The following is a 25490-nucleotide window of genomic DNA, read 5'->3' on the forward strand; positions in this document are numbered from 1 at the left end:
GTCGTAAGTTAAGGGTTAGGGGGGAAAAGTTTAGAAGTAGCCTGAGGGGAAACTTCTTCACTCAGAGAGTGGTGGTTGAGTGGAATGAGAGGTGGTTGCAGCAGGGTCAATTTTGTCATTTTACAGAAGGTTGGATGAGTGCATGGATGGGAGGGGATTGGAGAGTTATTGACAGGGAATGGGTAGGTGGAACTAGTGGAGTTCTCTTAAATCGTTGCGGATTAGAGGGACCTGTTTCCATACTGTAATTGTTATATGGTTAAATAGGGTAAGCAAAGGACATGGTGGATTTGTGTTCCCACAATGTGTGCAGTACATTCTAATTTGTTCCGAGTTTATCAAAAGAGGGGATATTCCTGTATTGTGTGCATGTTGCTGTGTCGTTAATTAAAAAGCAAAAGGTTCTAATAACAGTGAAGCCATTTAGATGGATCATTTAGATGGATCTGGTATCATTTAGATGAATCTGGTATCCAAGCTGCAAAAAACAAAGGTGGTGTAAGAAACCATGGAAGCAAGAAAGAAAAGTATGCTTATCAAATATAAGAACACTATTCACTAGACAGAGAGGCAGTTTTTATGTTTGATTTGTTGTCATTTTCCTTCAGCAGATCTGAGGAATCATGATTTGAACAGAAGGTGGCATGGCTTGGACTCCATCAAAGAAAGAAGTGGGTAAGGAATGAAATGCATGTATAACTACTTGTGCTGTACATTTGGATGATATTTTTAGATTAAGTTCTGCAATGTCTATGGTCTAATAGGAGCATATGAAACAGACCAGGAATCAGACATTCAACCCTCTATCTGCTTCACCTTTTAAGAAGATGATGGCTGATTTGTGAAGATCCTCCATGGTCCTAAAGAATAGTGAAGAGTAGATTCTTCTCCCTCTTACTGAAGATATTCCTCCTCAGTGTATGGTGGCCTTTCCCATATTTTGAGCCAGTTTAAGGCCACTCAGCAAAGGAAACATCCTTTCTGCATCAATCCAGTCAAGTCGTCTAGAAAAATTTGAATGTTTCAGTGTTCACAGGCCCGGTTAACAATCTTCTGGAGGTTTTTTTTCTTGTCCTGAGCATTGGCATCTCCGTACCAGACATGGTGCAACCAGCCAGAATGCTCTCCATGGTACACCTGTAGCGAGGAGAGCATTCTGTACCAAATCTCCTCAAAAAGTGTAGACACAGGCAAGCCTTCTCAGTGATTGCATCCATGTGCTCCAGAACAGATGTCCAGGAATTTGAAGTTTTTGATCTCCTCCACCGCTGACTCCCCGGACAAGGAATCTGATCTTCTAACCAGACAACTTCATCAGTTTCACTCCACTATAGCTCCTGTGTCCTCTATGGCATATGTTGTAAATCCAAAGATAACTATTATTGGGTCACATTATTAAGGATTGCAAGATTTAGAAAACTACTGATGTCCACCAAATGCTCACCTGCATTCGCCACTCTAGCTTAAGTGCAATATGCTGAAAACTGCTGGGGTTCTTTGAAACCAACAAATCACGGAGTGAATTATGAGGATGTACAAGATGCATTTTGGGTGGTGACTAGTATGTTTAGCACTGTTGCAAGTACAGGCTTGTAAATTGATGACACATACCTCAAATAGCCAAACACTTTTCAGTCAGAATCACAAAAAGTTAGGTTGCAGGTGCAGCAGGTTATTAAGAAGACAAATGGAATGTTGGCCTTCATCGCTAGAGGAATTGAATTCAGGAGTCGGGAGGTAATGTTGCAATTGTATAAGGTACTGGTGAGACCACACCTGGAGTACTGTGTCCTGTTCTGGTCTCCATATTTGAGGAAGGATATACTGGCTTTGGAGACGGTCCAGAGGAGGTTTACTAGGTTGATCCCTGGGATGAAGGGTTGACTTATGATGAAAGATTAAATCGTCTAAGATTGTATTTGCTCGAGTTCAGAAGAATGAGAGGAGATTTTATAGAAACATGTAGGATTATGAAGGGTATGGATAGGATAGATGTAGGAAGGTTTTTTGAGCTGGCCGGGGAAACTAAAACGAGAGGACACAGTCTCAAGATTCGGGGGAGTAGATTTAGGACAGAGATGAGGAAAAATAGTTTTTCCCAGAGAGTAGTGAATGTTTGGAATTCTCTATCCAGTGAAGTGGGTGAGGCTGCTTCATTAAACATATTTAAAATTCGGTTAGATAAATTTTTACATGATAGAGGAATTAGGGGATATGGGGAGAAGGCAGGTAGGTGGAGTTAGGTCATAAATTAGATCAGCCATGATCGTATTGAATGGTGGAGCAGGCTCGATGGGCCATTTTTGACCTACTCCTGTTCCTACTTCCTATGTTCCTATGTCATACAGGGATACCTGTACTTTCAATGGAGCAAGTGGAAATATTTAGCAGGCTGGCTACTGGGATTTTATATCTGTCACATGAGGAGAATTTGAATGAGGCAGGTTTCTATTCTTTATGGAGGTGAACACTGAAACATTCAGATGGGTGTAAATTGGGCAGCATGGACTTGTGGGCCAAAATGGCCTGTTACCATGCTGTAATTTAATTTTAAAAAATGATCCTCGACTCTTGAACACATAAACTATACCAACACCAAAGTAGAATTATCTGCTCTATTATAACACCACTATTATTTCTTGCATGATGGTAACTGAATATTTATTAACTATCTTTTATATTTATTTAATACTTTTTTTTTCCAAGTAGTACCTGTTTGGCAACAGCAAGTGGAAGTTCTGTGTGTATTGTTATGAACCGTGCATAATGAGCAGACAGTGTTTAATTTTAAAACAAAACTCATTTTATTTCTAACTCTTAAACTATAGTCTTAACTTTTAGATTTATCCCCAGCTCTCTGTGTGTGTCTGTGTCTGTGTCCTTCCCAAACCATTAACAGTCCAGGCCAAAATCCAGAAAATTACTTCAAAGTTCAGTCTTTCAAATTCAGTGTTGAAGTGACCTCCACTGTTAGTCACAATCAAAATGAAGCACTTTGCTTCCCAAAAAGACCCTCCTGGCACAGGTCAATCCACCAAAAAGGCCCAGATGTTTACAGAGCCGGCTTTATCTGAATTCCGCAGAATGGCTGCTTTCTCTTCAGCCGCCAGAATGGTTCTCCCTCTGCAAAATCACAATGTCTTTGCAAATGTATCGAATCTGGAACAGGATGTGACAAACTTTCCCTCAGTTCTTCCAATGTATCGAATTGTTGCTGGGCTATGACTTGTGTTGTGATGGAACTTGTGTGAAATGTTAACTGTGACCATTCAGTCACTCCTGTCTACACTATCCCTTAAGTGATAATCCCATCTTACTAAAACGGGAGCTCATAATGGTATAGGGTACAATGTTGAGGACAATTAACACCTGATCATTATCATCTTTGACCTCTGCTTTAAATGCATACAATGATTTGGCCTCCACCGCCATCTGTAGCAATGGATTTTACACATTTACCACCCTCTGGCTGAAGATATTTTTCCTCATCTCTGTTCTCAAGGGATATCCTTTTATTCAGAGGCTGTGCATTCTGGTCCTAGACACTCCCACTGCTGGAAATTTCTTCTCCACAACCACTTTATTCAGGCCTTTCAATATTCAACAGGTTTCAATGAGATCTCCCACATCTTTTGAAACTCCAGCAAATTCAGGCCCAGAGCGATCAAACACTCATTCATGCCCTCTCTTCCCTGGGATCATACTCGGAAACCTGCTCTGGACCTTGTCAAATATCAGCACATCCTTCTTTTGGTATGAGGCCCAAAATTTGACCAATGATTTAGAAAACCTTGCTTTCACTTTCTAGTCCTCTTGTAATGAATGCTAATATTGCATTTGCCTTCCTTATTACTGGCTCAATCAGCAAGTTAACCTTCAGGGAATCCTGCACTAGGAATTACAAATCCCACCTTTTAAATTCTCTCCTCTTTTGGAAAATATGCATCTTTGAATTGTTGAGTTTTTGTCAGTGTTTCTACTGGTCAGTGATTTGCATAAATTTGAAATAATAAAGAAATCAGTATCTCTAAGGACATGGTAATAATTCGATTTTTGAGTTATTTGGATAGAGAAGCAAGACTTCGACTTGCAGTACAAAATGCGAGACAACGACAAACCCCATTATTGATTCAGAATAGCAGAGTCTTTTTTTATCCTGATCTGAGTCAAGAGGTCATTCAACGTCAACGTTGATTCAATCCAGTTAAAGAAGTTTTGTGCCATAAAGGTTATAAGTCTACTTTTCGTTACCCTGCAGCGTTGAAGGTGTTTTATGGAGTCTATCAATTTTGGTTTTTTGAAACTGATCGTGAAGCAACGATTTTAATCCACCATTATCTCCTAAAGGAAAATCTGGTTGCTCTGGAAACGGAAGAAATGGCAGAAATGGGAAAAATGGGAAGGGAAAGAGTCTACCTCCTTCTGAAATGGGATCTTTGAGATTGGAATCTTCTGGATGAAAAGAAGAATGTTTTTTTATTCTATTTTTTCTTTCGTTATTATGAGATTTTGATACTGACTGTTTGGCTGGGGAGGGAGAGATATGCACTAAGTTCTTTACTAGTCATCAGCCACTGGTAGGTGACCCACACCCAATTTTTGTTTAGGGGATTATTACCTTTTGGTAGTTTTTTTTGGGGAGGGGATTTTCTTTTTTTTTTCTTTATTATTTTTTATTCTTTTTTTTTAATTTTTAAAATTTTTTTAATTTGTGATCTTTTTTTATTGGAGGGCCTATATACGTTGATTTAAGTTTCTATATAAAGATATTATTGATATTTAGTAATAATAGTAGATATGTCAAAGTTGTGGTTTGCTACTTTTAATGTTTGAGGATTAAAGAGTCCGATTAAACGTAAGCAAGTCTTGGCATATATTAAGAAAATGAAAGTTGATATTGCCTTTTTACAAGAAACACATTTGAATGTGCTGGATATAAAGTTAACTGGGAAAAAAGTGAAATATTACCAGTAAGTGAAGGAGATTATTCAGTTTATAAGAATATTATTAATTTGAAGTGGACTGACCGAATTAAATATCTGGGTATAATTCTGAATGTTAATTATCAATCTTTATTTCATTTAAATTATATTCTGTTAATGAAAAAGATCAAAACTGATTTGATTAAATGGAAAGATTTACCTATTAATTTAATGGGAAGGATAAATACAATTAAGATAAATATCTTTCCGCGTATACAATATCTGTTTCTATCTATTCCGTATTTACTTGATAAAATTTTTTTTTTGAGATTTAAATAAAATGGTTAGGGAGTTTTTATGGAGGGGTAAATTTTCGAGAGTAGTTTTGAATAAATTAACTTGGAAATATGAGTTAGGGGGATTACATTTACCACATTTTCAAAATTATTATGAGGCAACCCAACTTAAATTTATTAGTTCATTGATGGATTTGGTATGGCCTCCTAGTTGGGCTAAAATTGAGATGGCAAGTATTTCTGAATTTAAAATACATCAATTTTTGTTTAGGTGGAATATGAATTTGTTACAACAATATAATGTGCCTATACTAAAATATTTAATGAAGTTATGGATAAAGAAATACAAAATGATAGGTTCTAGGGGTAAATTATTGACTTTGACTCTGTTGTATAATAATCAACTTATTTCTTTTTCAATACATAATCAAAGTTTATTGCATTGGTGATTTAAAGGTGTGAAAAATTTGGGAGATTGTTTTAAAGAGGGTAAGTTTTTATCTTTTAATCAGATGAGGGAAGATTTTGGTATTGATAAGAATTCTTTATTTCTTTATTATCAAATTCGATCTTTGGTAAAATGTATGTTTGATAGAGATATGATTTTACCTAAAATGACTAAATTTGAGACTTTTCTTATGAAGATACCAGAGAAGGGGTATATTTCATTTATGTATCAAATATTACAGGATGGTATGGATAAAAAGGGTTGGGATAGATCAAAAATTAAATGGGAAGCGGATATTGGTTTTATTTTCTCTGAAGAGGATTGGTTAGATATCTGTTATGATAGTGTAACTAGATTGATAAATGCACATTATGCAATGATTAATTACAATTTTTACATCAATTATATTTGACACCTGAAAAATTAAAAAAATATGGTTTTAATAAATCAGATTTGTGTTTTAGATGTGGTGATACGGTTGGAACTTTTTTTCATGCTGTTAGGTCATGTGTACATATACAATCTTTTTGGAAGAAAATTCAATAATTTTAGAATATCTGTATAAGATTAAAATAGTTTTAGATCCAACAGTATTTTTATTGGGTAGTTTACAACCTCTGAAAGGCTTGGGATTAGATAAATTCCAGATTGCTTTTGTATATTTAGCTTTATCCATAGCGAAAAAATGTATTGCTAGTACGTGGAAAGATACAAATATGATTGATATTAATAGATGGTATAATGAGATGAAATATTGCTTAATAATGGAAAAAATTATGTATGTTTTGCAGGAAAATTATAATTTTTTTATTAATAAGTGGCTGTTATACTCGGAATATTTACATTTCAATTTATATTGATTAGATTTTAATATGTATACTTAATTTTTTTAAATATTCTTTCTTGTTTTATGGCTCTCCTTAGGAGAGTTGGCTGAAGGGGGGGGTTCTTTTTTTTCTTTTCTTTTTTATTTATTTTTATATATATATATATATATATATATATATATAAATGTTCATGTTTAATTGCTGTATATGTCATATGTTATTTGTTTTTTGAACAAATAAATAAAGTTTAAAAAAATGAGAGTGGACTACATGAGCAAATTGTTTGTTAAATTATACCATTCTTGGAAGGTACATTATTATTGGAACATCTCACTGTGATTGTGATCTCATCACCTTTTTACAGGTATCAACAGATATTCCATGTTTTGATTGGAGCAAAGGACCTAAAGTCATTGCAATATGCTTTGCCTTTAATCTTCTTGATTATTGCCAGTATAACATACCAAGCAAGATGGGAAGAACTCCTCTCAATCTCAGGTTTGGGATTACTTTCATACATTGAAAAAGATTATTTCTATCATTTCCTCCAATACATATTTGAATCATAGGATCATACATCATGGAGATGGACCATTTGGCCCTTGTATCCACACCTCCAGTGGGCACTCTGTACTAAATAACTCCTCATAACTGAACTGCTCCATCTCCTACACCATCATAGTAAATCTCCTAAAGTATGGTAACAGGAACTGCATACAAAACTGGAGCATATTCTTTCAAGTTCAATATTCATTGCCCGAATAATCAAGGCCTGTATCACCTATGCCTTCCTTACAACATTGTCTACCGCCGTTGCCACCTTCAAAGATCTAGACCACATGACTGGTGATGTGAGTCTTGAGTTACCTCCCCTGTTCCTCAGTACTCTTTAAAATCCTACTCTTTATGGTGTCTGTCCGAGCCTTATTGGTGCTCCCAAAATGCTTCACTTCATTTGTCTAGACTGAACTTCATCTGCCATCTTTCAGCTCATTTCATCAAAGCAGCCTAAAGCTGCCTTTCACGCTGTCAACAATTTTGTGTTGGATTTTAAACAATTGCTCATGAGCTCATTTCAGATTTATCAGAATCATAATTTATTGTCACGAACAAGTCACGAAACTTGGTGTTTTGTGGCAGCATCGTAGTGCAAGCATTCACATAAACTACCTTACAACAATAAATTTTTTTAAAGTGTATGAAAAGTAAGGTGGTGTCTTTGGTTCATTGATGATTTCAGAATCTGATGGCAGGAGGAAGAGGCTGTCCTTGTGCCACTGAGTCCTCGGCTTTAGGTTCCTGTACCTTTTTCCCAATGGTAGCAGAGTGAAGATGGCATGGCCTAGGTTGTAGGGGTCTTTGAGGATATCTTTCAAGATATCGTCTCTTGTAGTCGTCCTCGATGAAGTGGAGTCTGGTGCTTGTGATGTTGTAGGCCAAGTTAACAACCTTCTGGAGCTTTTTTTTGTCCTGAGAGTTGGCACCTCTGTACCAGACAGTGATGCAATCAGTTAAAATGTTCTCCTAGGTACACCTATAGAAGTTTACAAGAGTCTTCAGTGATGTACCAAGTCTCCTCAAACACCTCACAAAGTGTAGGTGTTGGTGAGCCTTCTTCATGATTGCAGTGACATGGAGGCTCCAGAACAGAACCTCATAGATGATGACACCCAGGAATTTGAAGTTCATGACCATCTCCACTACTAAGCCTTTGATGAGATTCTTTTTCCTGATAGCGAGGCAGAATTATCACTAATTGGCAGTGCAAAAAAAAACTAACTCAATGTACATGTTTAAACAAATAGATAAATGTTAACAAACTGTGCAATATAGGGAGGAACAAAGATCAATAAAGTGCAAAAGTAAGAATTTTCTATTGTGTTTGCAGCTGTTCCTGAACCTGATGGTGTAAGTCTTGTGGCACTTGTACCTCTTTCTTGATGGCAGCAGCGAATAGTGTGTGCTGGGTGGTGTAGATTGTAATGGTGGGATGTAGCTAATGCCAGCAAACTAATGTCAGTTCTGCAGATACCTTACAGAAGGAAACTTACATTATTCTTTTATTTTCAGGTCCCAGGAATGAAGCAGTCAAAAAGGTAAAAATGCATTAGATTCCTTCACCAATGTACTACCAGTGATAGTAACATTTCAGATAATTAAATTAAAATACAGAAAGTTACTCTTTATTATCTACTGGTGTTAATAATGCCATCTTTCCAGTGTAGATTACCAAGCTGTCTGGTCATGTGATTATGTCCTTTCAGTTTTAATGTGGTTGGTTTGATGCACGAGTACAGCCCCTCCAAATGCACAGGTGGTATACTTATTCATTCAACAACACCTCTCCATTCACTGACATGATGTATTCAAATTAAGTTTTCTATTTTTTTTCCCCTCCCATCTTGCATTACTACAATTCAGCTCCAGACCTTGTGAACATCAGCCAATGCTCTAACACTATTAGTTCAGTGTATGTTTGCAATGCAATGCAATGGAAGGATTAATTTGGCAGTATTGGTGCAGGAATTACTGGCCTGGAAATCCCATTGTGCCCTGTATATATATTTTCAAGTGATACAAGATTGAATTCTGTTGAAAAAGAATTGTTAAATAAGATAAGCTCATCACAGTACAAATTGGCTGGATCACACTAATTCCCCAGCTGTGTTAGACCTTTGGTTGAGCTAAGTACTGTCAATGCACTGCTATGAGGGTTCCACATGCCTGCAGGTAAAAGGAATCTCAGGTTTGTATATGATGTCATGTATGTACTCTGACAATAAATCTGAAATCTGCTGGCTCTAAGTTAAAGCTATTTCTTATTTGGTATAGTGAAAATCCCAGGCCTTTCAAGTACACCTTACAAGTTTATTACAGGAGCAATAAAAAGTTCTGGATGACACAAATGCTGTTTCAGGATGCCCTTCTCGATTATTATGCCAGTGAAATGGAGAAGTACTGCTTGGAAGAAGGCATACCTTTCAAGATTTTGCTAATTGTAGACAATGCTCCAGGACACTCCCCTTACATTGGTGACCTCCACCACAACATCAAAGTGGTGTTCCTCCCACCAAACACCTCCTCTTTAATCCAGCCAATAGACTAAGGGGTTATTTGCAGCGTTGTTGTTGCAACTGATGACACTGGCAAGACACTGATGCAGTTCTGGAAGGAGTACAACATTTTCCACTGCGTAAAGAATCTTGCTAGGGCCTGGGATAATGTGATCAAAGAGTGCATGAATGGTATATGGAAAAAAAATACTGAAGCTGTATGATAAGATTACAGGGATTAATAGGGCTGTTGTTGACATGGCAACCAACAACCTGAACCTAGACATAGATGATGAGGACATTGAAGAACTCCTAGACGTGGTTCCTGAGGAACTAACAAATGAAGAATTGCTGGAGCTGGAGCAAGAGTGAATAGCTGAAAAGAGGCAAGGGAAAAGGAAACTGAAGAAGGGGTTCACTGTTAAGGGATTAGCCATATTCTTTGAAGACCTTAACAGCTTGCTGAAGAGATGTATACAAACACTGAATGCTTTTCACTGAAAGAGAGGAAACCTCATGCAGTGTTTGCTGCATATAAAGAAATTTATGAAGAAAAAAAAAGCAAACTAGGTAAACAACACTGATTATATTCCTGAAGAAGCCAACACCTCCCCAAGACGAGCCTCAGCCAGGTCCTTCAGGCATTACAGAGCGTCCGTTCATCCATGGAGGTTATTCTATCTGAAACTCTTCCAGTGGAACAGTAGGAGGAAGTTGAGAACAGTGATGTGGATGGCCTTGATCCTCTTTGTTAAATTGTGTGTGATATAGGCTAAGAAAGTGTTCACATAAAACTTTAAAAACTGGAAAAAAATTAGTTTAAATTAGCACACATTCAGTATCCCATCTAGCTTTGCTAAATATATACATTAATATCGTGTTTGCACAGTGTCCACATCGCATATGCCCAATTTCACAGAACGTATTGTAGACGTTAAGCAATACCTGTATTGTGTGCATTTTTGATCACATAATATCAATAAGAGAGAAGAGTGCAGAGAAGGTTTACGAGGATGTTGTCCAGACTTCCGGCAGACTGTTCCATACACCCTCCATTCTCTTGTTAAAACAAAAAGTGACCCTTTAGCTTTGTTAGATCTGTTAAATCTCTCCTCCTTCACTTTAAACCTATGCCATATATCTGCTCATTGTAGACCAAAGTGAAATAATTTGTAAATCCACAGTCAAAATAACTTTTCTTTCCCGTGTAACAATATTAATATTTGGGGAGAATTTATAAGATTTAGAGTTGGTCACGTACATACACACATTTTAAAACTGATCTTATTTGAAAGATTGAAAAATTCCCATTGCAGGATCTCTGGAGAATGTAAGTACCTTTCACAAGTAGGTGTTAATTGAACTGAGTCATGAAATGCTTGACCATTGTCTTGCTGGAGTCATGCTGTCTATCAGTACCCTTTCTGCAAAGTGCTTATAGAAAGGTCACTCCTGGATTTTGTTTATCTAACAACAGATGGGAGCGTGGGGGTTTTGCAAGACACGAGTCACATGCTCTCTGGAGTTTCAGTTGGAAAGAGAGAGTTGAGTAAGCAGGTCAGTCAATCATTGTGTGGGACACTGACAAGTAACTGAAAAGTGCAATCCAGGGAAAACTGTTTGAAACTGACGAAAGCAAGTTCCAGAGCAGTAGATGGCTGGAAGTGCTATCTGTCTGATGTTTCTCTTGAAATAGAGGAAGGAATGAAACTCTGTGGTAGCTTGAAGAAAGAAGTTACCATCTAGAAGACCCTGATGGGGCAAGTTTCATCAGCGAGACCCTGAGATGACTAGTGGTGGTACCTCAGTTGTGGAAATCCTGGAGCAACATATATCTCTCTCTGCAAACCCTATAAGAACCTTCCTGAGCGGTAAACGTTGACCTTTCAAGCACCAAAGCCTGGTAAACTTGACACATGTTAAATTCTGTGCACAGTACGGTGATTGCCTGCGACCAGAGAACTTGGAAGAAGGAGAAGTGAGATTGAACTGTGAACCAAACAACTTTTCTTGAATTTACACACACACACACACACACACACACACACACACACACACACACACACACACACACACATTACATACACGTGCGCTTAGAATTAGAAGGGGGTAATTTGGGTTAGTATAGAGTATAAGAATAGAGTGAAGTTAAAGTTTGATTCTATTTTCATGGTTGAAGTTGGTGAATGTCTATTGCTGCTGGGTTTTGGGGTCCTTTGGGCTCATGGCACCTGTTATATTTGTTTAATTACAGATTTTTCTTATTCTGCTCCTGGTGTATCAATTTCCGACAGTAGCTGCTTGTCATACAGGCGAATATGTCCACAATAATCTTTGCTGTTCCATGTGTCCACAAGGTAAGCAGTCAATAGCTAACATTTGAGACAATCACCAAATGCAAGCAAGAATTCATTTTCTTTAACTTTCAAAAGTGCTGCAGTTGTGAATTTTTGTTAAAGTTAACCAATATTTTTATTGATTTGGTAGGGAGAAATATATGTTATATATTGTCTACATATTCGTTATATAACTTGTGTAATGTAATACAGAATATGAATTATTAGTGATTTATACATTGCTCGAATAAAGTAGAAACTTATACTCACCTCATATTCTAATATGGCATACTCATTGCTATCTAATTGAACTAATCTCTACTACTTATAATGGAAAATTTAAAAAAAAAAGAAAATCACAGTCACCAACAAATATGTAAAGAATCGAGTCTCAGCTTCTGCACATCGGACTGGAAACCCTCAGAGCATCACTGCCTATGTTTTCAAATTGTGATAATAGTCCATGAATAAGCTCCATATCTTATCAAATTCAATTTTGATCTCTTTAATGTTAGATTTTTTTTTTCCAAACTCGTGTCCTGTACCCATTGCATATGAGTTGGTGCTAAGCTGTCTTTCCATTTCACAAAATGTATTTCATTAGGGATGTTTCCCTTATTCAATGAGGTATAATTATTGTTTCTCCCTTCTATTTAAATTGATGAAATGGTTTTGTTTTGAATTGTTGCCATTATATATTATTAATTTACATCGATGCAAGGATTTGTAACGTGTTACTAGTTCGCATTATAGCGCAATGCCAGCAATCAGGACTAGGGTTCGAGTCCTGCTCTATATGTACGTTCTCCCTGTGTCTGTCTGGATTTTCCTTGAGGGGCTCTGGTTTCCTCCCAATGTTCAAAAGGTACTGGAGATGTAGGTTAATTGGCTGGCACTCATGGGCAGAAATGGTGCTGTATATCTACATTTAATTTAATTAATTTAAATGTATGTACTTTGGAACATTTATTTTCAGGTTAATTGTCTTCCATCAATCTAAATTCTGAGGAGGTTGGTCTCTGAAGTTTATACATTTCAATGTCATAAACAGAGTTGCTAAGAAATTACATTGAGTGGAGAATTGCAGCATTGGCGTCGAGTGCTTTTAATGCAGATGTCATCAAGACCACTAAACTGTACATTAGAAGCAATCTGTGAAGAATCCTCACTGAACCATACTGGTTATTAAATTGGATAATCCTGAAAATGAGCACGGGAGTCACATGTGTCATTTGATGAAAATTAGACAAAGCGCCAGTTTCTTTTTCTTGAATGTATTTGTGATTTCTGAATTGGATTGGTGTTCTCAATCTTAAGGTCCAATAACGGCACATATATCAGGAACATAACCTGAAACCAGTGGCACTTGTTGTAAGGGGGGAATGGATTGCACTGCTGATTATAATGAAATTATTTACAAATTTGCTGTGGAAGAAATAAACAGCAATGTGGGACTGGGGAAGAATCATCGTGTTTGCAGATGGCACTGGCTTAAAATACTACACTATATTCTTCTCCATTCTCCATTAACAATGGCGTGAAGCAAGGCTGCGTCCTCGCACCAACCCTCTTTTCAATCTTCTTCAGCATGATGCTGAACCAAGCCATGAAAGACCTCAACAATGAAGACGCTGTTTACATCCAGTACCGCATGGATGGCAGTCTCTTCAATCTGAGGCGCCTGCAAGCTCACACCAAGACACAAGAGCAACTTGTCCGTGAACTACTCTTTGCAGACGATGCCGCTTTAGTTGCCCATTCAGAGCTAGCTCTTCAGCGCTTGACGTCCTGTTTTGCGGAAACTGCCAAAATGTTTGGCCTGGAAGTCAGCCTGAAGAAAACGGAGGTCCTCCAACAGCCAGCTCCCCACCATGACTACCAGCCCCCCCACATCTCCATCGGGCACACAAAACTCAAAACGGTCAACCAGTTTACCTATCTCGGCTGCACCATTTCATCGGATGTAAGGATCGACAACGAGATAGACAACAAACTCGCCAAGGCAAAGAGTCTGGAAAAACAACCAACTGAAAAACCTCACAAAGATTAGCGTATACAGAGCCCTTGCCATACTCATGTTCAGCTCCGAATCATGGGTCCTTTACCAGCATCACCTACGGCTCCTAGAACGCTTCCACCAGCGTTGTCTCCGCTCCATCCTCAACATTCACTGGAGCGATTTCATCTCCAACATCGAAGTACTCGAGATGGCAGAGGCTGACAGCATCGAATCCACGCTGCTGAAGATCTAACTGCGCTGGGTAGGTCACGTCTCCAGAATGGAGGACCATCGCCTTCCCAAGATCGTGTTATATGGCGAGCTCTCCACTGGCCACCGAGACAGAGGTGCACCAAAGAAGAGGTACAAGGACTGCCTAAAGAAAGCTCTTGGTGCCTGCCACATTGACCACCGCCATTGGGCTGATATCGCCTCAAACCGTGCATCTTGGCGCCTCACAGTTCGGCGGGCAGCAACCTCCTTTGAAGAAGACCGCAGAGCCCACCTCACTGTCAAAAGACAAAGGAGGAAAAACCCAACCCCAACCAACCAATTTTCCCTTGCAACCACTGCAACCGTGTCTGCCTGTCCCGCATCGGACTTGTCAGCCACAAACGAGCCTGCAGCTGATGTGGACATTACCCCTCCATAAATCTTGGTCCGCGAAGCCAAGCCAAAGAAAATTCTCATATAATAAAGTTTTGGGAACCAATATTTCAGATTATATTTGGGGGGTCAATTTTCACATGGGTCATACTTTTGACCTGGTTAGTACCTGTGTTGTTCAAGGTGTTAGGAGCTCGGATGGCTGGGAACAGGTGATAACAGGCATTCGGGGAGTCAGTAGATCAGATGGTTGGGCAGCCGGGGCCAAGGAAAGAGTCTGGCCATGGTGTCAGGAATTCTGATGTTCAAGCAGCGGGGTGAGGGGGTGGGGTGGGGGGATGTGGGGTGGGGGGAAGGTTCCTGGTTGGGTCATCAGTGGCTGTGGTATGGGTCTGCGGTTGGGGCGTAGGAAGCTCGGATGGTAGGGCAATCGTAAGTTCGGATGGATGGGCGGTCAAGGTGAGGGTTCATGGTTGGGGAGTCAGGAGCTCGGATGGGCGGGCACTCATGCCCAAATATGGGGGGGGGGGGGGATTGACTTTTACACAGGTCACACGGGGGTGTGGCAAGATGACATAAAGATCAGACGTGTAATCCCTGCCCTCTTTGGTCAGATTTTTAAATGCCCATTTTTTAAACCCTTTTTTAAATTTTTAGTTTGATATTTTGATGAGCTATTATGGCTACTAATGTAAAAAAAAAACTAAGTCTCATTTACAAAAGAAAATACAGTTTCGAAGTGCAGAAGAATTGAAGCCTAAACAACCTGGAACAGCCTCTGATCTGTTTTCAGCGATCCCCAAGCTTCAACGATCGCCGGTGGGGACAAAACCTAAGGTAACAGTTACTCACCAGTCTCAAGATGGCGCTGGTTTGACCCGTTCTGCAGAGGAAAGAGCGCGCTCCCGAGAAATCGGGCACGACTCTGGAGGCCTGCTACAAAGAACTTTTCCGTTGGAAGAGATGGGAGCACGGAGGAAGAAGATCCCGACGGTAGACACGCAGTCTGCAGCATCTATACGCTTGGGTGGTGCTGTCAACTACGGAGATTTCCGTTATTTTATTAAAAAATGGTCTGCGGGGGTGGGGGGGGGGAACGACAACAACGACCCCCTGAGGAAGTCGGGGAGTCGTTGTTGGGTGTCCAAAACGATCGGAATGCTACCTTTTGAAGAGCAACAAGAAGAGGACTTACCTTATCTGTACAGGAAATGGAAGAAGAACTGGAAGAAAGTGAGTTACAAATCATGGAACCGGATCCTGCATTCCAAACTGCACCTCAGCCTGTTTATATGATGCTTGAAGGTACTGCTTCTTTTCTGGATGTTATTACTGGTCAATTGAATCAGGTGGTTCAAATGAATACTGATATAATTTCAGACTTCAATGTGGTTAAGGCAGAAGTTAAAGAAAACCGGGAAAACTTCAAAAAATTTGAAGCTTCTTTTTCTGAATGTAAACAGCAGGTACAATCAAATACAGAAACAATAGTGAAGGTGGAAAAATCAGTTAAAGATTTAGGAGCCCAGAAAAAAGAGTTAACAAGTAAAATTGATTATTTGGAAAATCAAAGCAGAAGAAATAATGTGAAAATTGTGGGTTTGCCAGAAGGTATAGAAGGTCAAGATCCCATTAAATTTTTTACAAATTGGATTCTCCAAATGTTGGGGGAAGAGTCCTGATGGATTGGTATTGGAAAGAGCACATAGAGCTTTAAGAAGACCACCTTTATCCGGTCAGCCGCCAAGAGCTGTGATAGTTCGTTGTTTGAATTGTTTGGACAGAGAGACAATCCTTTGACTTGCAGTTCAAAATGCAAGACAAAGACCAGCCCCAATGATGGTTCAGAATAGTAGAGTTTTCTTCTATCCTGATTTGAGCCAAGATATCATCAGACGCCGACGTGAATTTAATTCAGATACAGATGTTTTATGGCATAAAGGTTACAAATTTGCTTTTCGTTATCCTGCTGTGTTGAAAGTGTTTTATGGAAAATATCAGTTTCAATTCTTTGAGAGTGAGCATGAGGCAATGGTTTTTGCTAATTCGTTACCGGATGTCAGAGGACAAAGAAAGAGTCCACCATTATCTCCTAAAAGAAAACCTGATGGACTTGGAAATGGACAAAATGGCAGAAATGGAAAGGATGGGAATGGGAAGAATCAGAATGGAAAGAGTTCATCTACTCTTGAAACTAGTTCACTATCTGGACTGGAATCTTAAAGTTTGAATTTTTTTTGTAATATGTTAATATTTCTGACTGGCTGGCTGGGGAGGAGGGGATTGCACTAACTTCTTTGTTAGTCATCAGTCACTAGTGGGTTATCCACACCCAGTTTTTTTAGGGAGTTACTACCCTTCGGCAATTTTTTTAAAATTAGCGAATACTATCTATTTGGAGGGCCTATATATTTTGAGAAAATTTTTCTTTTTTTTGTTATTATTAATTTTGTGACTATTTTTTGGTATTTAGTAATTAGATATGTCGAATTTGAAATTTGCCACTTTTAATGTTCAAGGATTAAATAATCTGCTTAAGCGTAAGCGAGTTTTGGCTTACATTAAAAAGATGAAGATTGATATTGCTTTTTTACAGGAGACGCATTTGAATGAAAAATAAAGTGTAAAATTGAAGAGGGATTGGGTTGGACATGTTTTTTTTTCTTTTATTTCTAAAGCTAAGGGAGTAGCAATTTTGACACATAAAAACTTATCTTTTGAATTACAATCAATGGAAATGAATGCAGGACGTATTCTTAAGTTGAATTGTAAGATTTTTGATGAATTTTGGACTTTACCTAATATTTATGCACCGAATGTGGATGATGAAGTATTTATTTCAGATGCATTTCTGCTTTTGGGACAAGCTAATGAAAATGTTTTGGTTGGTGGAGATTTTAATTGTGTTTTGGAACCTTTACTAGATAAATTTCCAAAAAATGTTTAAAAAATGGCAATTCAAATTCGAGCTTTGATGAAAGATTTTAATTTAGTGGACATCTGGTGACGTCTTAACCCAACAGAGAAGGATTTTTCTTTTTATTCATTTAGACATGAATCTTTTTCTAGAATTGATTTTTTTTTAGTATCTGCACATTTACAGGGGAAAATATTGCAAGCAGAATATAAAAGTAGGGTAATTTCAGATCAATCTTTGTTGTTTTTTACTTACGAGAGTTCTGAAAAAGTTCGTGTAGCTTATCGTTGGAGATTTAATACGATGTTGTTTAAAAAAAAGTGGAATTTATTGAATTTGTTAAGAAACAAATTAATTTTTTTTGGAAGAAAATGTTAATTCTGTTCAGAGTAAATTTATATTGTGGGATGCTATGAAACCTTATTTGAGAGGTCAAATAATTAGTTATACTTCTAAGGTTAAAAAGAACTATTTGACCGAGAGTCTTGAATTAGAGAAACAGATTGATCAATTAGAAAAGGAATTTCAGAGAGATGTGACAGAAAATGAGAAGATAGAGTTGTCTAGATTGAAATTGAAATATAATACATTGCAATCTTATCAATTTGAATGTTTGATTAATAAATCTAAACAGTGGTATTATGAATGGGGTGAGAAAGCTCATAAGGTACTTGCATGGCAGTTAAAGAAAGAACAGGTATCAAGGGTTATTAATGCAGTTAGAAGGAATTTGACTATTACTTACAAACCTAATGAGATTAATGATGAGTTTTATTCATTTTATAAGAAATTATATACTTCTGAGGAAAAACAGGTTCGATTGACTCTTTTTTTAATCGGTGTTGAAATTACCGTATTAGGAGAAGAAGACATATCGGAGCTGGAGGCTCCTTTTACTGATTTGGAAATTTAATCGGCTATGTTGGAAATGCCGAGTGGAAAATCACTTGGTGATTATGGGTTTTTGGTTGAATTTTATAAGGTATTTTATGATGATTTATCTACAGTATTTGGAGATGTGTTATGACAGATTAAGGAACATTATGATTTACCTGAATCTAGTGCCTTAATTACTGTAATTCCTAAGAAGGATAGAGACCCGTTAAAGGTGTCTTCATTATAGACCAATTTCTTTGTTGAATGTAGACTATAAAATAATAGCTAAAGGATTAGCGAATCGATTGACTAAATTTTTACCTAAGTTGATACATGTTGATCAAACAGGTTTTATAAAGAATAGATATGCTTCAGATAATATTCTTCAAGTAATTAGTTTGATTAATAAACATCGACAGTTTTCTTCAGGCTGACTTCCAGGCCAAACATTTTGGCAGTTTCCGCAAAGCAGGACGTCAAGCGCTGAAGAGCTGGCTCTGAATGGGCAACTAAAGCGGCATCGTCTGCAAAGAGTAGTTCACGGACAAGTTTCTCTTGTGTCTTGGTGTGAGCTTGCAGGTGCCTCAGATTGAAGAGACTGCCATCCGTGCGGTACCGGATGTAAACAGCGTCTTCATTGTTGGGGTCTTTCATGGCTTGGTTCAGCATCATGCTGAAGAAGATTGAAAAGAGGGTTGGTGCGAGAACACAGCCTTGCTTCACGCCATTGTTAATGGAGAAGGGTTCAGAGAGCTCATTGCTGTATCTGACCCGACCTTGTTGGTTTTCGTGCAGTTGGATAATCATGTTGAGGAACTTTGGGGGACATCCGATGCGCTCTAGTATTTGCCAACCCCAACCAACCAATTTTCCCTGCAACCGCTGCAACCGTGTCTGCCTGTCCCGCATCGGACTTGTCAGCCACAAACGAGCCTGCAGCTGACGTGGACTTTTTACCCCCTCCATAAATCTTCGTCCGCGAAGCCAAGCCAAAGAAGAACATCGACAGTGCTCCGACCATCCAATGGTGATATCTCTTGATGCAGAAAAGGCTTTTGATAGAGTTGAGTGGAACTTTTTATTTAAAGTTTTAGAGAAATTTAACTTTGGTCCCTCTTTTATTCGTTGAATTAAAGGTTTATACAATAAACCAATAGCCAGGGTATTGATAAATGGTCAGATCTCGGAACCTTTTAGATTAACTCGTTCAATTCGACAAGGTTGCCTTTTGTCTCCAGCTTTGTTTGCGTTAGTGATTGAACCTTTAGCACAGTTGATACGACAAAATATACAGATACAAGGTATGAGAGTTTTAGACGAGGAGTATAAAATTAATCTATTTGCTGATGATGTTTTGGTGTATTTAACAAACCCAGCTCAGTCACTTTTACACTTGAAGGAACGTTTAATACAATATGGATCTTTGTCTGGATATAAAGTTAATTGGGGAAAAAAGTGAAATTTTACCGATAGGTGAAGGAGATTATTCGGTTTATAAGAATATTATTAATTTGAAGTGGACTGGTTGAATTAAATATTTGGGTATAAGTGTGGATGTTGATTATCAATCTTTATATAAATTAAATTATGTACCGTTAATTAAAAAGATTAAAGCTGATTTGATTAAGTGGAAGGATCTTCCTATAAATTTAATTGGAAGAGTAAATTCAATTAAAATGAATATTTTTCTACATATACAATATTTGTTTCAATCAATTCCGTGCTTACTTAATAAGAATTTTTTTTCGAGATTTAAATAAAATGGTTAGGGAATTTTTATGGAAGGGTAAATTTCTGAGAGTAGCTTTGAATAAGTTAACCTGGAAATATGCATTGGGGGAAATTTATATTTAATAATTTAATAAATTTAATAATAAATTTATTAGTTTATTAATGGACCTGGAATGGCCCCCTAGTTGGGCTAAAATTGAGATGGCAAATATTTCTGAATTTGAAACACATCAATTTTTGTTTCGGTGGAATTTAAATTTATTACAACAATATAATGTGTCTATACTAAAACATTTAATGAAGTTATGGATGAGGAAAAATAGAATGATAGGTTCTAAGGGTAAATTACTGACTTTAACACCGTTATATAATAACCAACTTTTTCCTTTTTCAATGTATAATCAATGCTTATTACATTGGATATCTAAAGTTATAAAAAACTTGGGGGATTGTTTTAAAGAAGGTCAATTTTTATCTTTTAATCAAATGAGGGAAGATTTTGGTATTAATGAGAATTCTTTATTTGTTTATTATTAACTTCGATCTCTAGTAAAACAAATAGTTGGTAGAAACATGATTTTACCTGATTTGACTAAATTTGAATCTTTTCTTGTGACTGCACCAAAGAAGGGATACATTTCATTGATGTACCAAGTATTACAGAGAAGTATGGAAAAAAAGGGATGGAATAGATCTAAGGTTAAATGGGAAAAGGATATTAACTACTTTTTCTGAGGATGACTGGTTTGATATCTGTCATGATTGTGTAACTAGATCGATAAATGTTCGTTATGCAATGGTTAATTATAATTTTTTACATCAATTGTATTTAACACTTGAAAAGTTTAAAAAAATATGGTTTTAGTGAATCAGATTCTTGTTTTAGGTGCGGTAATTCAGTTGGAACTTTTTTTCATGCTGTTTGGTTATGTGTACATATACAATCTTTTTGGAAAGCAATTCAATTGTTTTCGGAACATCTGTATAATATTAAAATACTTTTAGATCCGACAGTATTTTTGTTGGGGAAGTTGAAGCCTTTGAAAGATTTGGGATTAAATAGATTTCAGATTGCTTTTGTATATTTAGCTTTATCCGTAGCAAAAAAGTGTATAGCAAGTACATGGAAAAATGCTAATATGATTGATATTAATAGCACGGATTGCAGTCTCTTCAATCTGAGGCAGCTGCAAGCTCACACCAAGACACAAGAGCAACTTGTCCGTGAACTACTCTTTGCAGATGATGCCGCTTTAGTTGTCCATTCAGAGGGGAGGGGGGGGAGGGGAGGGGGGAGGGGAGGGGAGGGGAGGGGAGGGGAGGGGGAGGGGGGAGGGGGAGGGGGGAGGGGAGGGGGGAGGGGGGGAGGGGGGAGGGGGAGGGGGGAGGGGGGAGGGGGGAGGGGGGAGGGGGGAGGGAGGGAGGGGAGGGGGGAGGGGAGGGGGGAGGGGAGGGGGGGAGGGGGGGAGTGGAGGGGAGAGGGGAGAGGGGGGAGGGGGGAGGGGAGGGGAGAGGGGGGGAGGGGGAGGGGGGAGGGGAGGGGGGGAGGGGAGGGGGGGAGGGGAGGGGGGGAGGGGAGGGGGAGGGGAGGGGGGAGGGGGAGGGGGAGGGGGGAGGGGGGAGGGGGAGGGGGGAGGGGGGAGGGGATGGGGGAGGGGGGGGGAGGGGAGGAGGGGGGAGGGGAGGGGGGAGGGGAGGGGGGAGGGGAGGGGGGGAGGGGAGGGGGGAGGGGAGGGGGGTTCTATTGAGAGGGGGGGAGGGGGGTTTCTATTGAGAGGGGGGGGAGGGGGGTCTATTTTTAATTTTATAAAATTTTTATTGTTCATAATTTTTTTTTTTTCTTATTGTATGCAATAACTTTGATGAATCAATAAATAAAGTTCTTCAAAAAAAAACACAGGTCATACAGAAAACCTGTGATTCTTGGGACAAAAAATGAGGGTGAACTATTACACGGGATTGACCAATACACAGGTATAACAGAATTAATAATCAATGTGTAGGCAATGTGGACTTGTCTCTGCATAACCCTTCAAACTGATGGGGAGGATTAAGAGAATCCACATTCTTTCCCAAGCCATCTCCAGCATTACACACAGTTGATTCTGATGGACAGATCACATCATTTTCAGGCCCGACATCAGAATTTTGGAACAAAATAAGCTTCCTTGCAGCAAGTAATCATCAGATGGGCAGATCAAAAGAAAAAAAAACAACCCTTCTGGGTAGACCTATTGTTTCTGCTTGCTCTTGTGCCACCGAACTAGTTTAATTATACCTTAGAGTCTTTTCTCCCCAGTCCAATTCCTCCCCAGCAAAATCTATAATACCTCCCATGCCCTCCATTTCTTCAATGACTGGATTTTCCGAACTGGACTGCCTCTTCACAATGGATGTCCAATTCCTTTATACCTCCATACAGAAGGTCTAAAAGCACTTTGCTTCTTTATGGACCAGAGACCAACCAGTCACCCTCTACCACCACCTTCCTCCGCCTGGCAGAACTTGTCCTCTCTTTAAATAACTTCTCCTTTAACTCGTCTTACTTCCTCCAAATCAAAGGAGTAGCCATGGATTACCTGCATGGACCTTAGCTATGCTTGCATGTTTGTGGAACAATCCATGCTGTAAGCCTACACAGGCAAGGACCCCTCAACTCTTCCTCCAGTACGTTGCTAACTAAATCAGGGCTGCAATGAGTTTGTCAACTTCCTCCACGTCACGGGCAACTTCAATCCCGATTTCAAACTCACCTGGTACATCTCTGACAACTCTTTCACCTTCCTGGATCTCTCTGTCTCCATCTCAGGAGACAGATTTTTCCATTGATCTATATTACAAGCCCATTAACTCCCACAACTACCTTGACTACACTTCCTCACACCCTGTCCCCTACAAGGATTCTATCTCCTTCTCTCAATTTCTGTTCCCAAGATGAAGTATTGCAGTCGAGATCTTCCAAAATGTCTGCCTTCTTCCACAAATGTGGCTTTCCCTCCACCATCTCCATTCAGCCCTCACCCACTCATCTGCTCTGACCCAGATGCAACAAACATAGAATCCCCCTTATCCTCACCTACCACCCCACCAGCCTCTATATCCAGCACATTATCCTCCAGAATTTCTGGCACTTACAACAGGATTCAATGAGCAGACACATCTTTCCCTTTCCCTCTCTGCCTTCCGAAGGACCACTCCCTCTGTAACTCCCTCATCCACTCATTTCCCCCCCCCCCAAGCACCTTCCCCTGTGCCTGCAGGTGTGCCACACCTTATCTCTCACCATGATATGGTTTTCCAAGTAGGCCTTTCAAGCACCACTTCACTTGTGTATCCGCAAGACTGATATGCGACATCCGGTGCTCCCTTTGTGGCTTTCTATACATTAGAGAGACTGGGCGCAGACTAGGAGATCGCTTCACTGAGCACAAGTAACAGAGACCTCCCAGTAGCCAAGTATTTCAGTTCTGTGTCATACTCCCATACTCACATGTCTATCCATGGCCTTGTGCGCTGTCTCACCAAAACCACCTGCAAATTGGAGAAACAACACCTGATTTTCCGTCTGGGTACTCTCCAGCCGGATGGCATTAACATCGGTGTTTCCATTTTCTGCTAACCTGCTCTCCTCTTTCCCCTCTCTCCTTCCCTTTCCCTTTCTAGTTCTTTTTTCTTCCCTTCCTTCTCCCTTCACCTGACCATCCCTCCCCACCCCATAGTGACTGCTGTCCCCCCTCCCTTCTCCACCTATCACCTCCTGCCTTTGTGACCACCCCTTCCCACTTACTCTTTTGTTCAGATGCCTGCTGACATTTTTCCATACCTTGATGATGGGCTCAAGCCTGAAGCGTTGGTTATGTATTTTTACCTTTGCTATACAATATAAAGGACACCATTTGTCCTCCTGAGTTTCTTCAGCTTTGTGTTTTTAACTTCAACCACGGTGTCTGCAGATTTTCGTGTTTTACTTCAGGAAGATCATTGCCAAAGCATCCTTGAATAATTGTAAGGTCTCACAGACAAAATGGGAATCCCTGGCCTGTGTCTGTTCAAGATGGGGAAGAAATTTTCAAGTTAGCATTCAGAGCCTTCATTGTGTGTGTTGGGAGCATACAGAACTTTAGACTAAATGTGAGAAGAAACAACTCCTCAGCTATGCACTCAACTACGCATTTCCAAATGTCCTGTCCCGAATTGTGGCAGGGCCAGTGGCCTCCGCGTTGTCGTATCAGCTGCAGAATGGAAGTGTAACCAAGTGATCCAAAATTCTGAGACTGGAAAAGCAAAAAAAAGGCTCCAATATTAACTGTTTATGCAAACCAATTTCCTGAATATATCCTGACTTTACTGAAATGCAAGTATTCCTGGTCATAAACAAAATCTCAAGTGAGTGTTTGTTTTTTGCAATGAACTGTGTTCAAGAGAAGCCATTCTCAATAAGGCCCATGTGGCCCACCTGGGAGGGGCCACAGCGGAACTTGGGGGCGGGGGGGGTGACTGAAATTATAAAATATTTTTTATGTAGTCAGTAGGAAAGAAGTACAGAAGAAACCAACTAACTTGAATGCTTCACAAAGAAGGAGGCACATAAACTTTGAGCAGAGTCCTAAGAAGCCATAGTTAGAAAAGGGTTGGGAATGGCTGTTCTAGAGAAAGCAGGAAAAGTATTGTAATTCCATATCTATGTTGCTAATACAATGTTTTGTTTTATTGCAGGTAGTATAGTTTCTAAACACTGCACTCTTTTGACTGGGACAAATTGTAATCCATGTAAAACTGGAGAATATGTTGAACAGCCAAATGGTCTAGAAAAATGTTTTAAGTGTAAAGCCTGTGATAAAGGTATATATTAAAAAAAACATGTTAATTGCAAAATTCTGATTTGATCAAGTCGTTATGGTTCAGGATTTCCTCAAAGCTACACAATGCGTGCAGAACATGTGCCCAGCTTTAGCTCGTATCAGACTGCATGCCTGCACTGGATTCACTTTGGATGATGGTGAGAATATTGCAGATAACGCATTTAGTCAGTTGGTCATTCAGCAGTTTAAGGGCTGAAGGAAGGTTAGGGAAGAAGTGTCCAGCAGTCAGAGCCACAGAAAGAAAGATAGTGTAGGAATCTCATGCAGTCTCTCTCCAAAGCATATCTACTGCTTAGTGTACCTTTGGGGGAGATGCCATGAGCAGCTCTGCTGCAGGAAGAAGAGTGGCAGAGCTATAGTAGTTGGTGATTCCACGATCAGGAGAATAGACAGGAGCTACTGTGGCCACAAATGGGACTCTGGGTGTTGTGTAGCCTCCCAGGTGCAAGGGTCAGGGAAGTCTCAGAGCGGCTGAAAGCCATCCTGAAAGGATATTATAGGGGAAAAGTGGGAATGAGATCTGATGAGCTGAAATTAGGGGTATGGGAAATAAATTAAGGATCTCCGAGTGGGAATTAGGCTGAATGTGTGGCTTGAGCAGTGTTGCAAGAAGAAGG

The 25490-nt window shown here is 39.3% G+C and overlaps 1 protein-coding gene across 9 annotated transcripts in view; it reads left to right on the top strand.

The window, feature by feature from the left end:
- LOC138754343 (tumor necrosis factor receptor superfamily member 5-like) overlaps window positions 1–25490 on the top strand; it is a 63013-nt gene that overhangs the window by 14357 nt on the left and 23166 nt on the right. For 6 of the 9 annotated variants that reach the window (XR_011351675.1, XR_011351676.1, XM_069918499.1 and 3 more), the window contains exons 4-8: window positions 609–675; window positions 6858–6991; window positions 8564–8589; window positions 11801–11903; window positions 24728–24853. Coding sequence is in view for 7 of the 9 variants with exons in the window: in XM_069918499.1 (XP_069774600.1) it covers window positions 609–675; window positions 6858–6991; window positions 8564–8589; window positions 11801–11903; window positions 24728–24853 (456 nt within the window). In the remaining 2 variants the exon portion in view is untranslated. Of the gene's footprint in view, window positions 1–608; window positions 676–6857; window positions 6992–8563; window positions 8590–11800; window positions 11904–24727; window positions 24854–24902; window positions 25011–25490 lie in introns of all 9 variants that reach the window. The other 3 variants (XM_069918497.1, XM_069918495.1, XM_069918501.1) reach the window with 3 other exon arrangements.

Source organism: Narcine bancroftii, chromosome 2 (genome assembly GCF_036971445.1).
Source record: "Narcine bancroftii isolate sNarBan1 chromosome 2, sNarBan1.hap1, whole genome shotgun sequence".
NCBI classification, from domain to species: Eukaryota; Metazoa; Chordata; class Chondrichthyes; order Torpediniformes; family Narcinidae; genus Narcine; species Narcine bancroftii.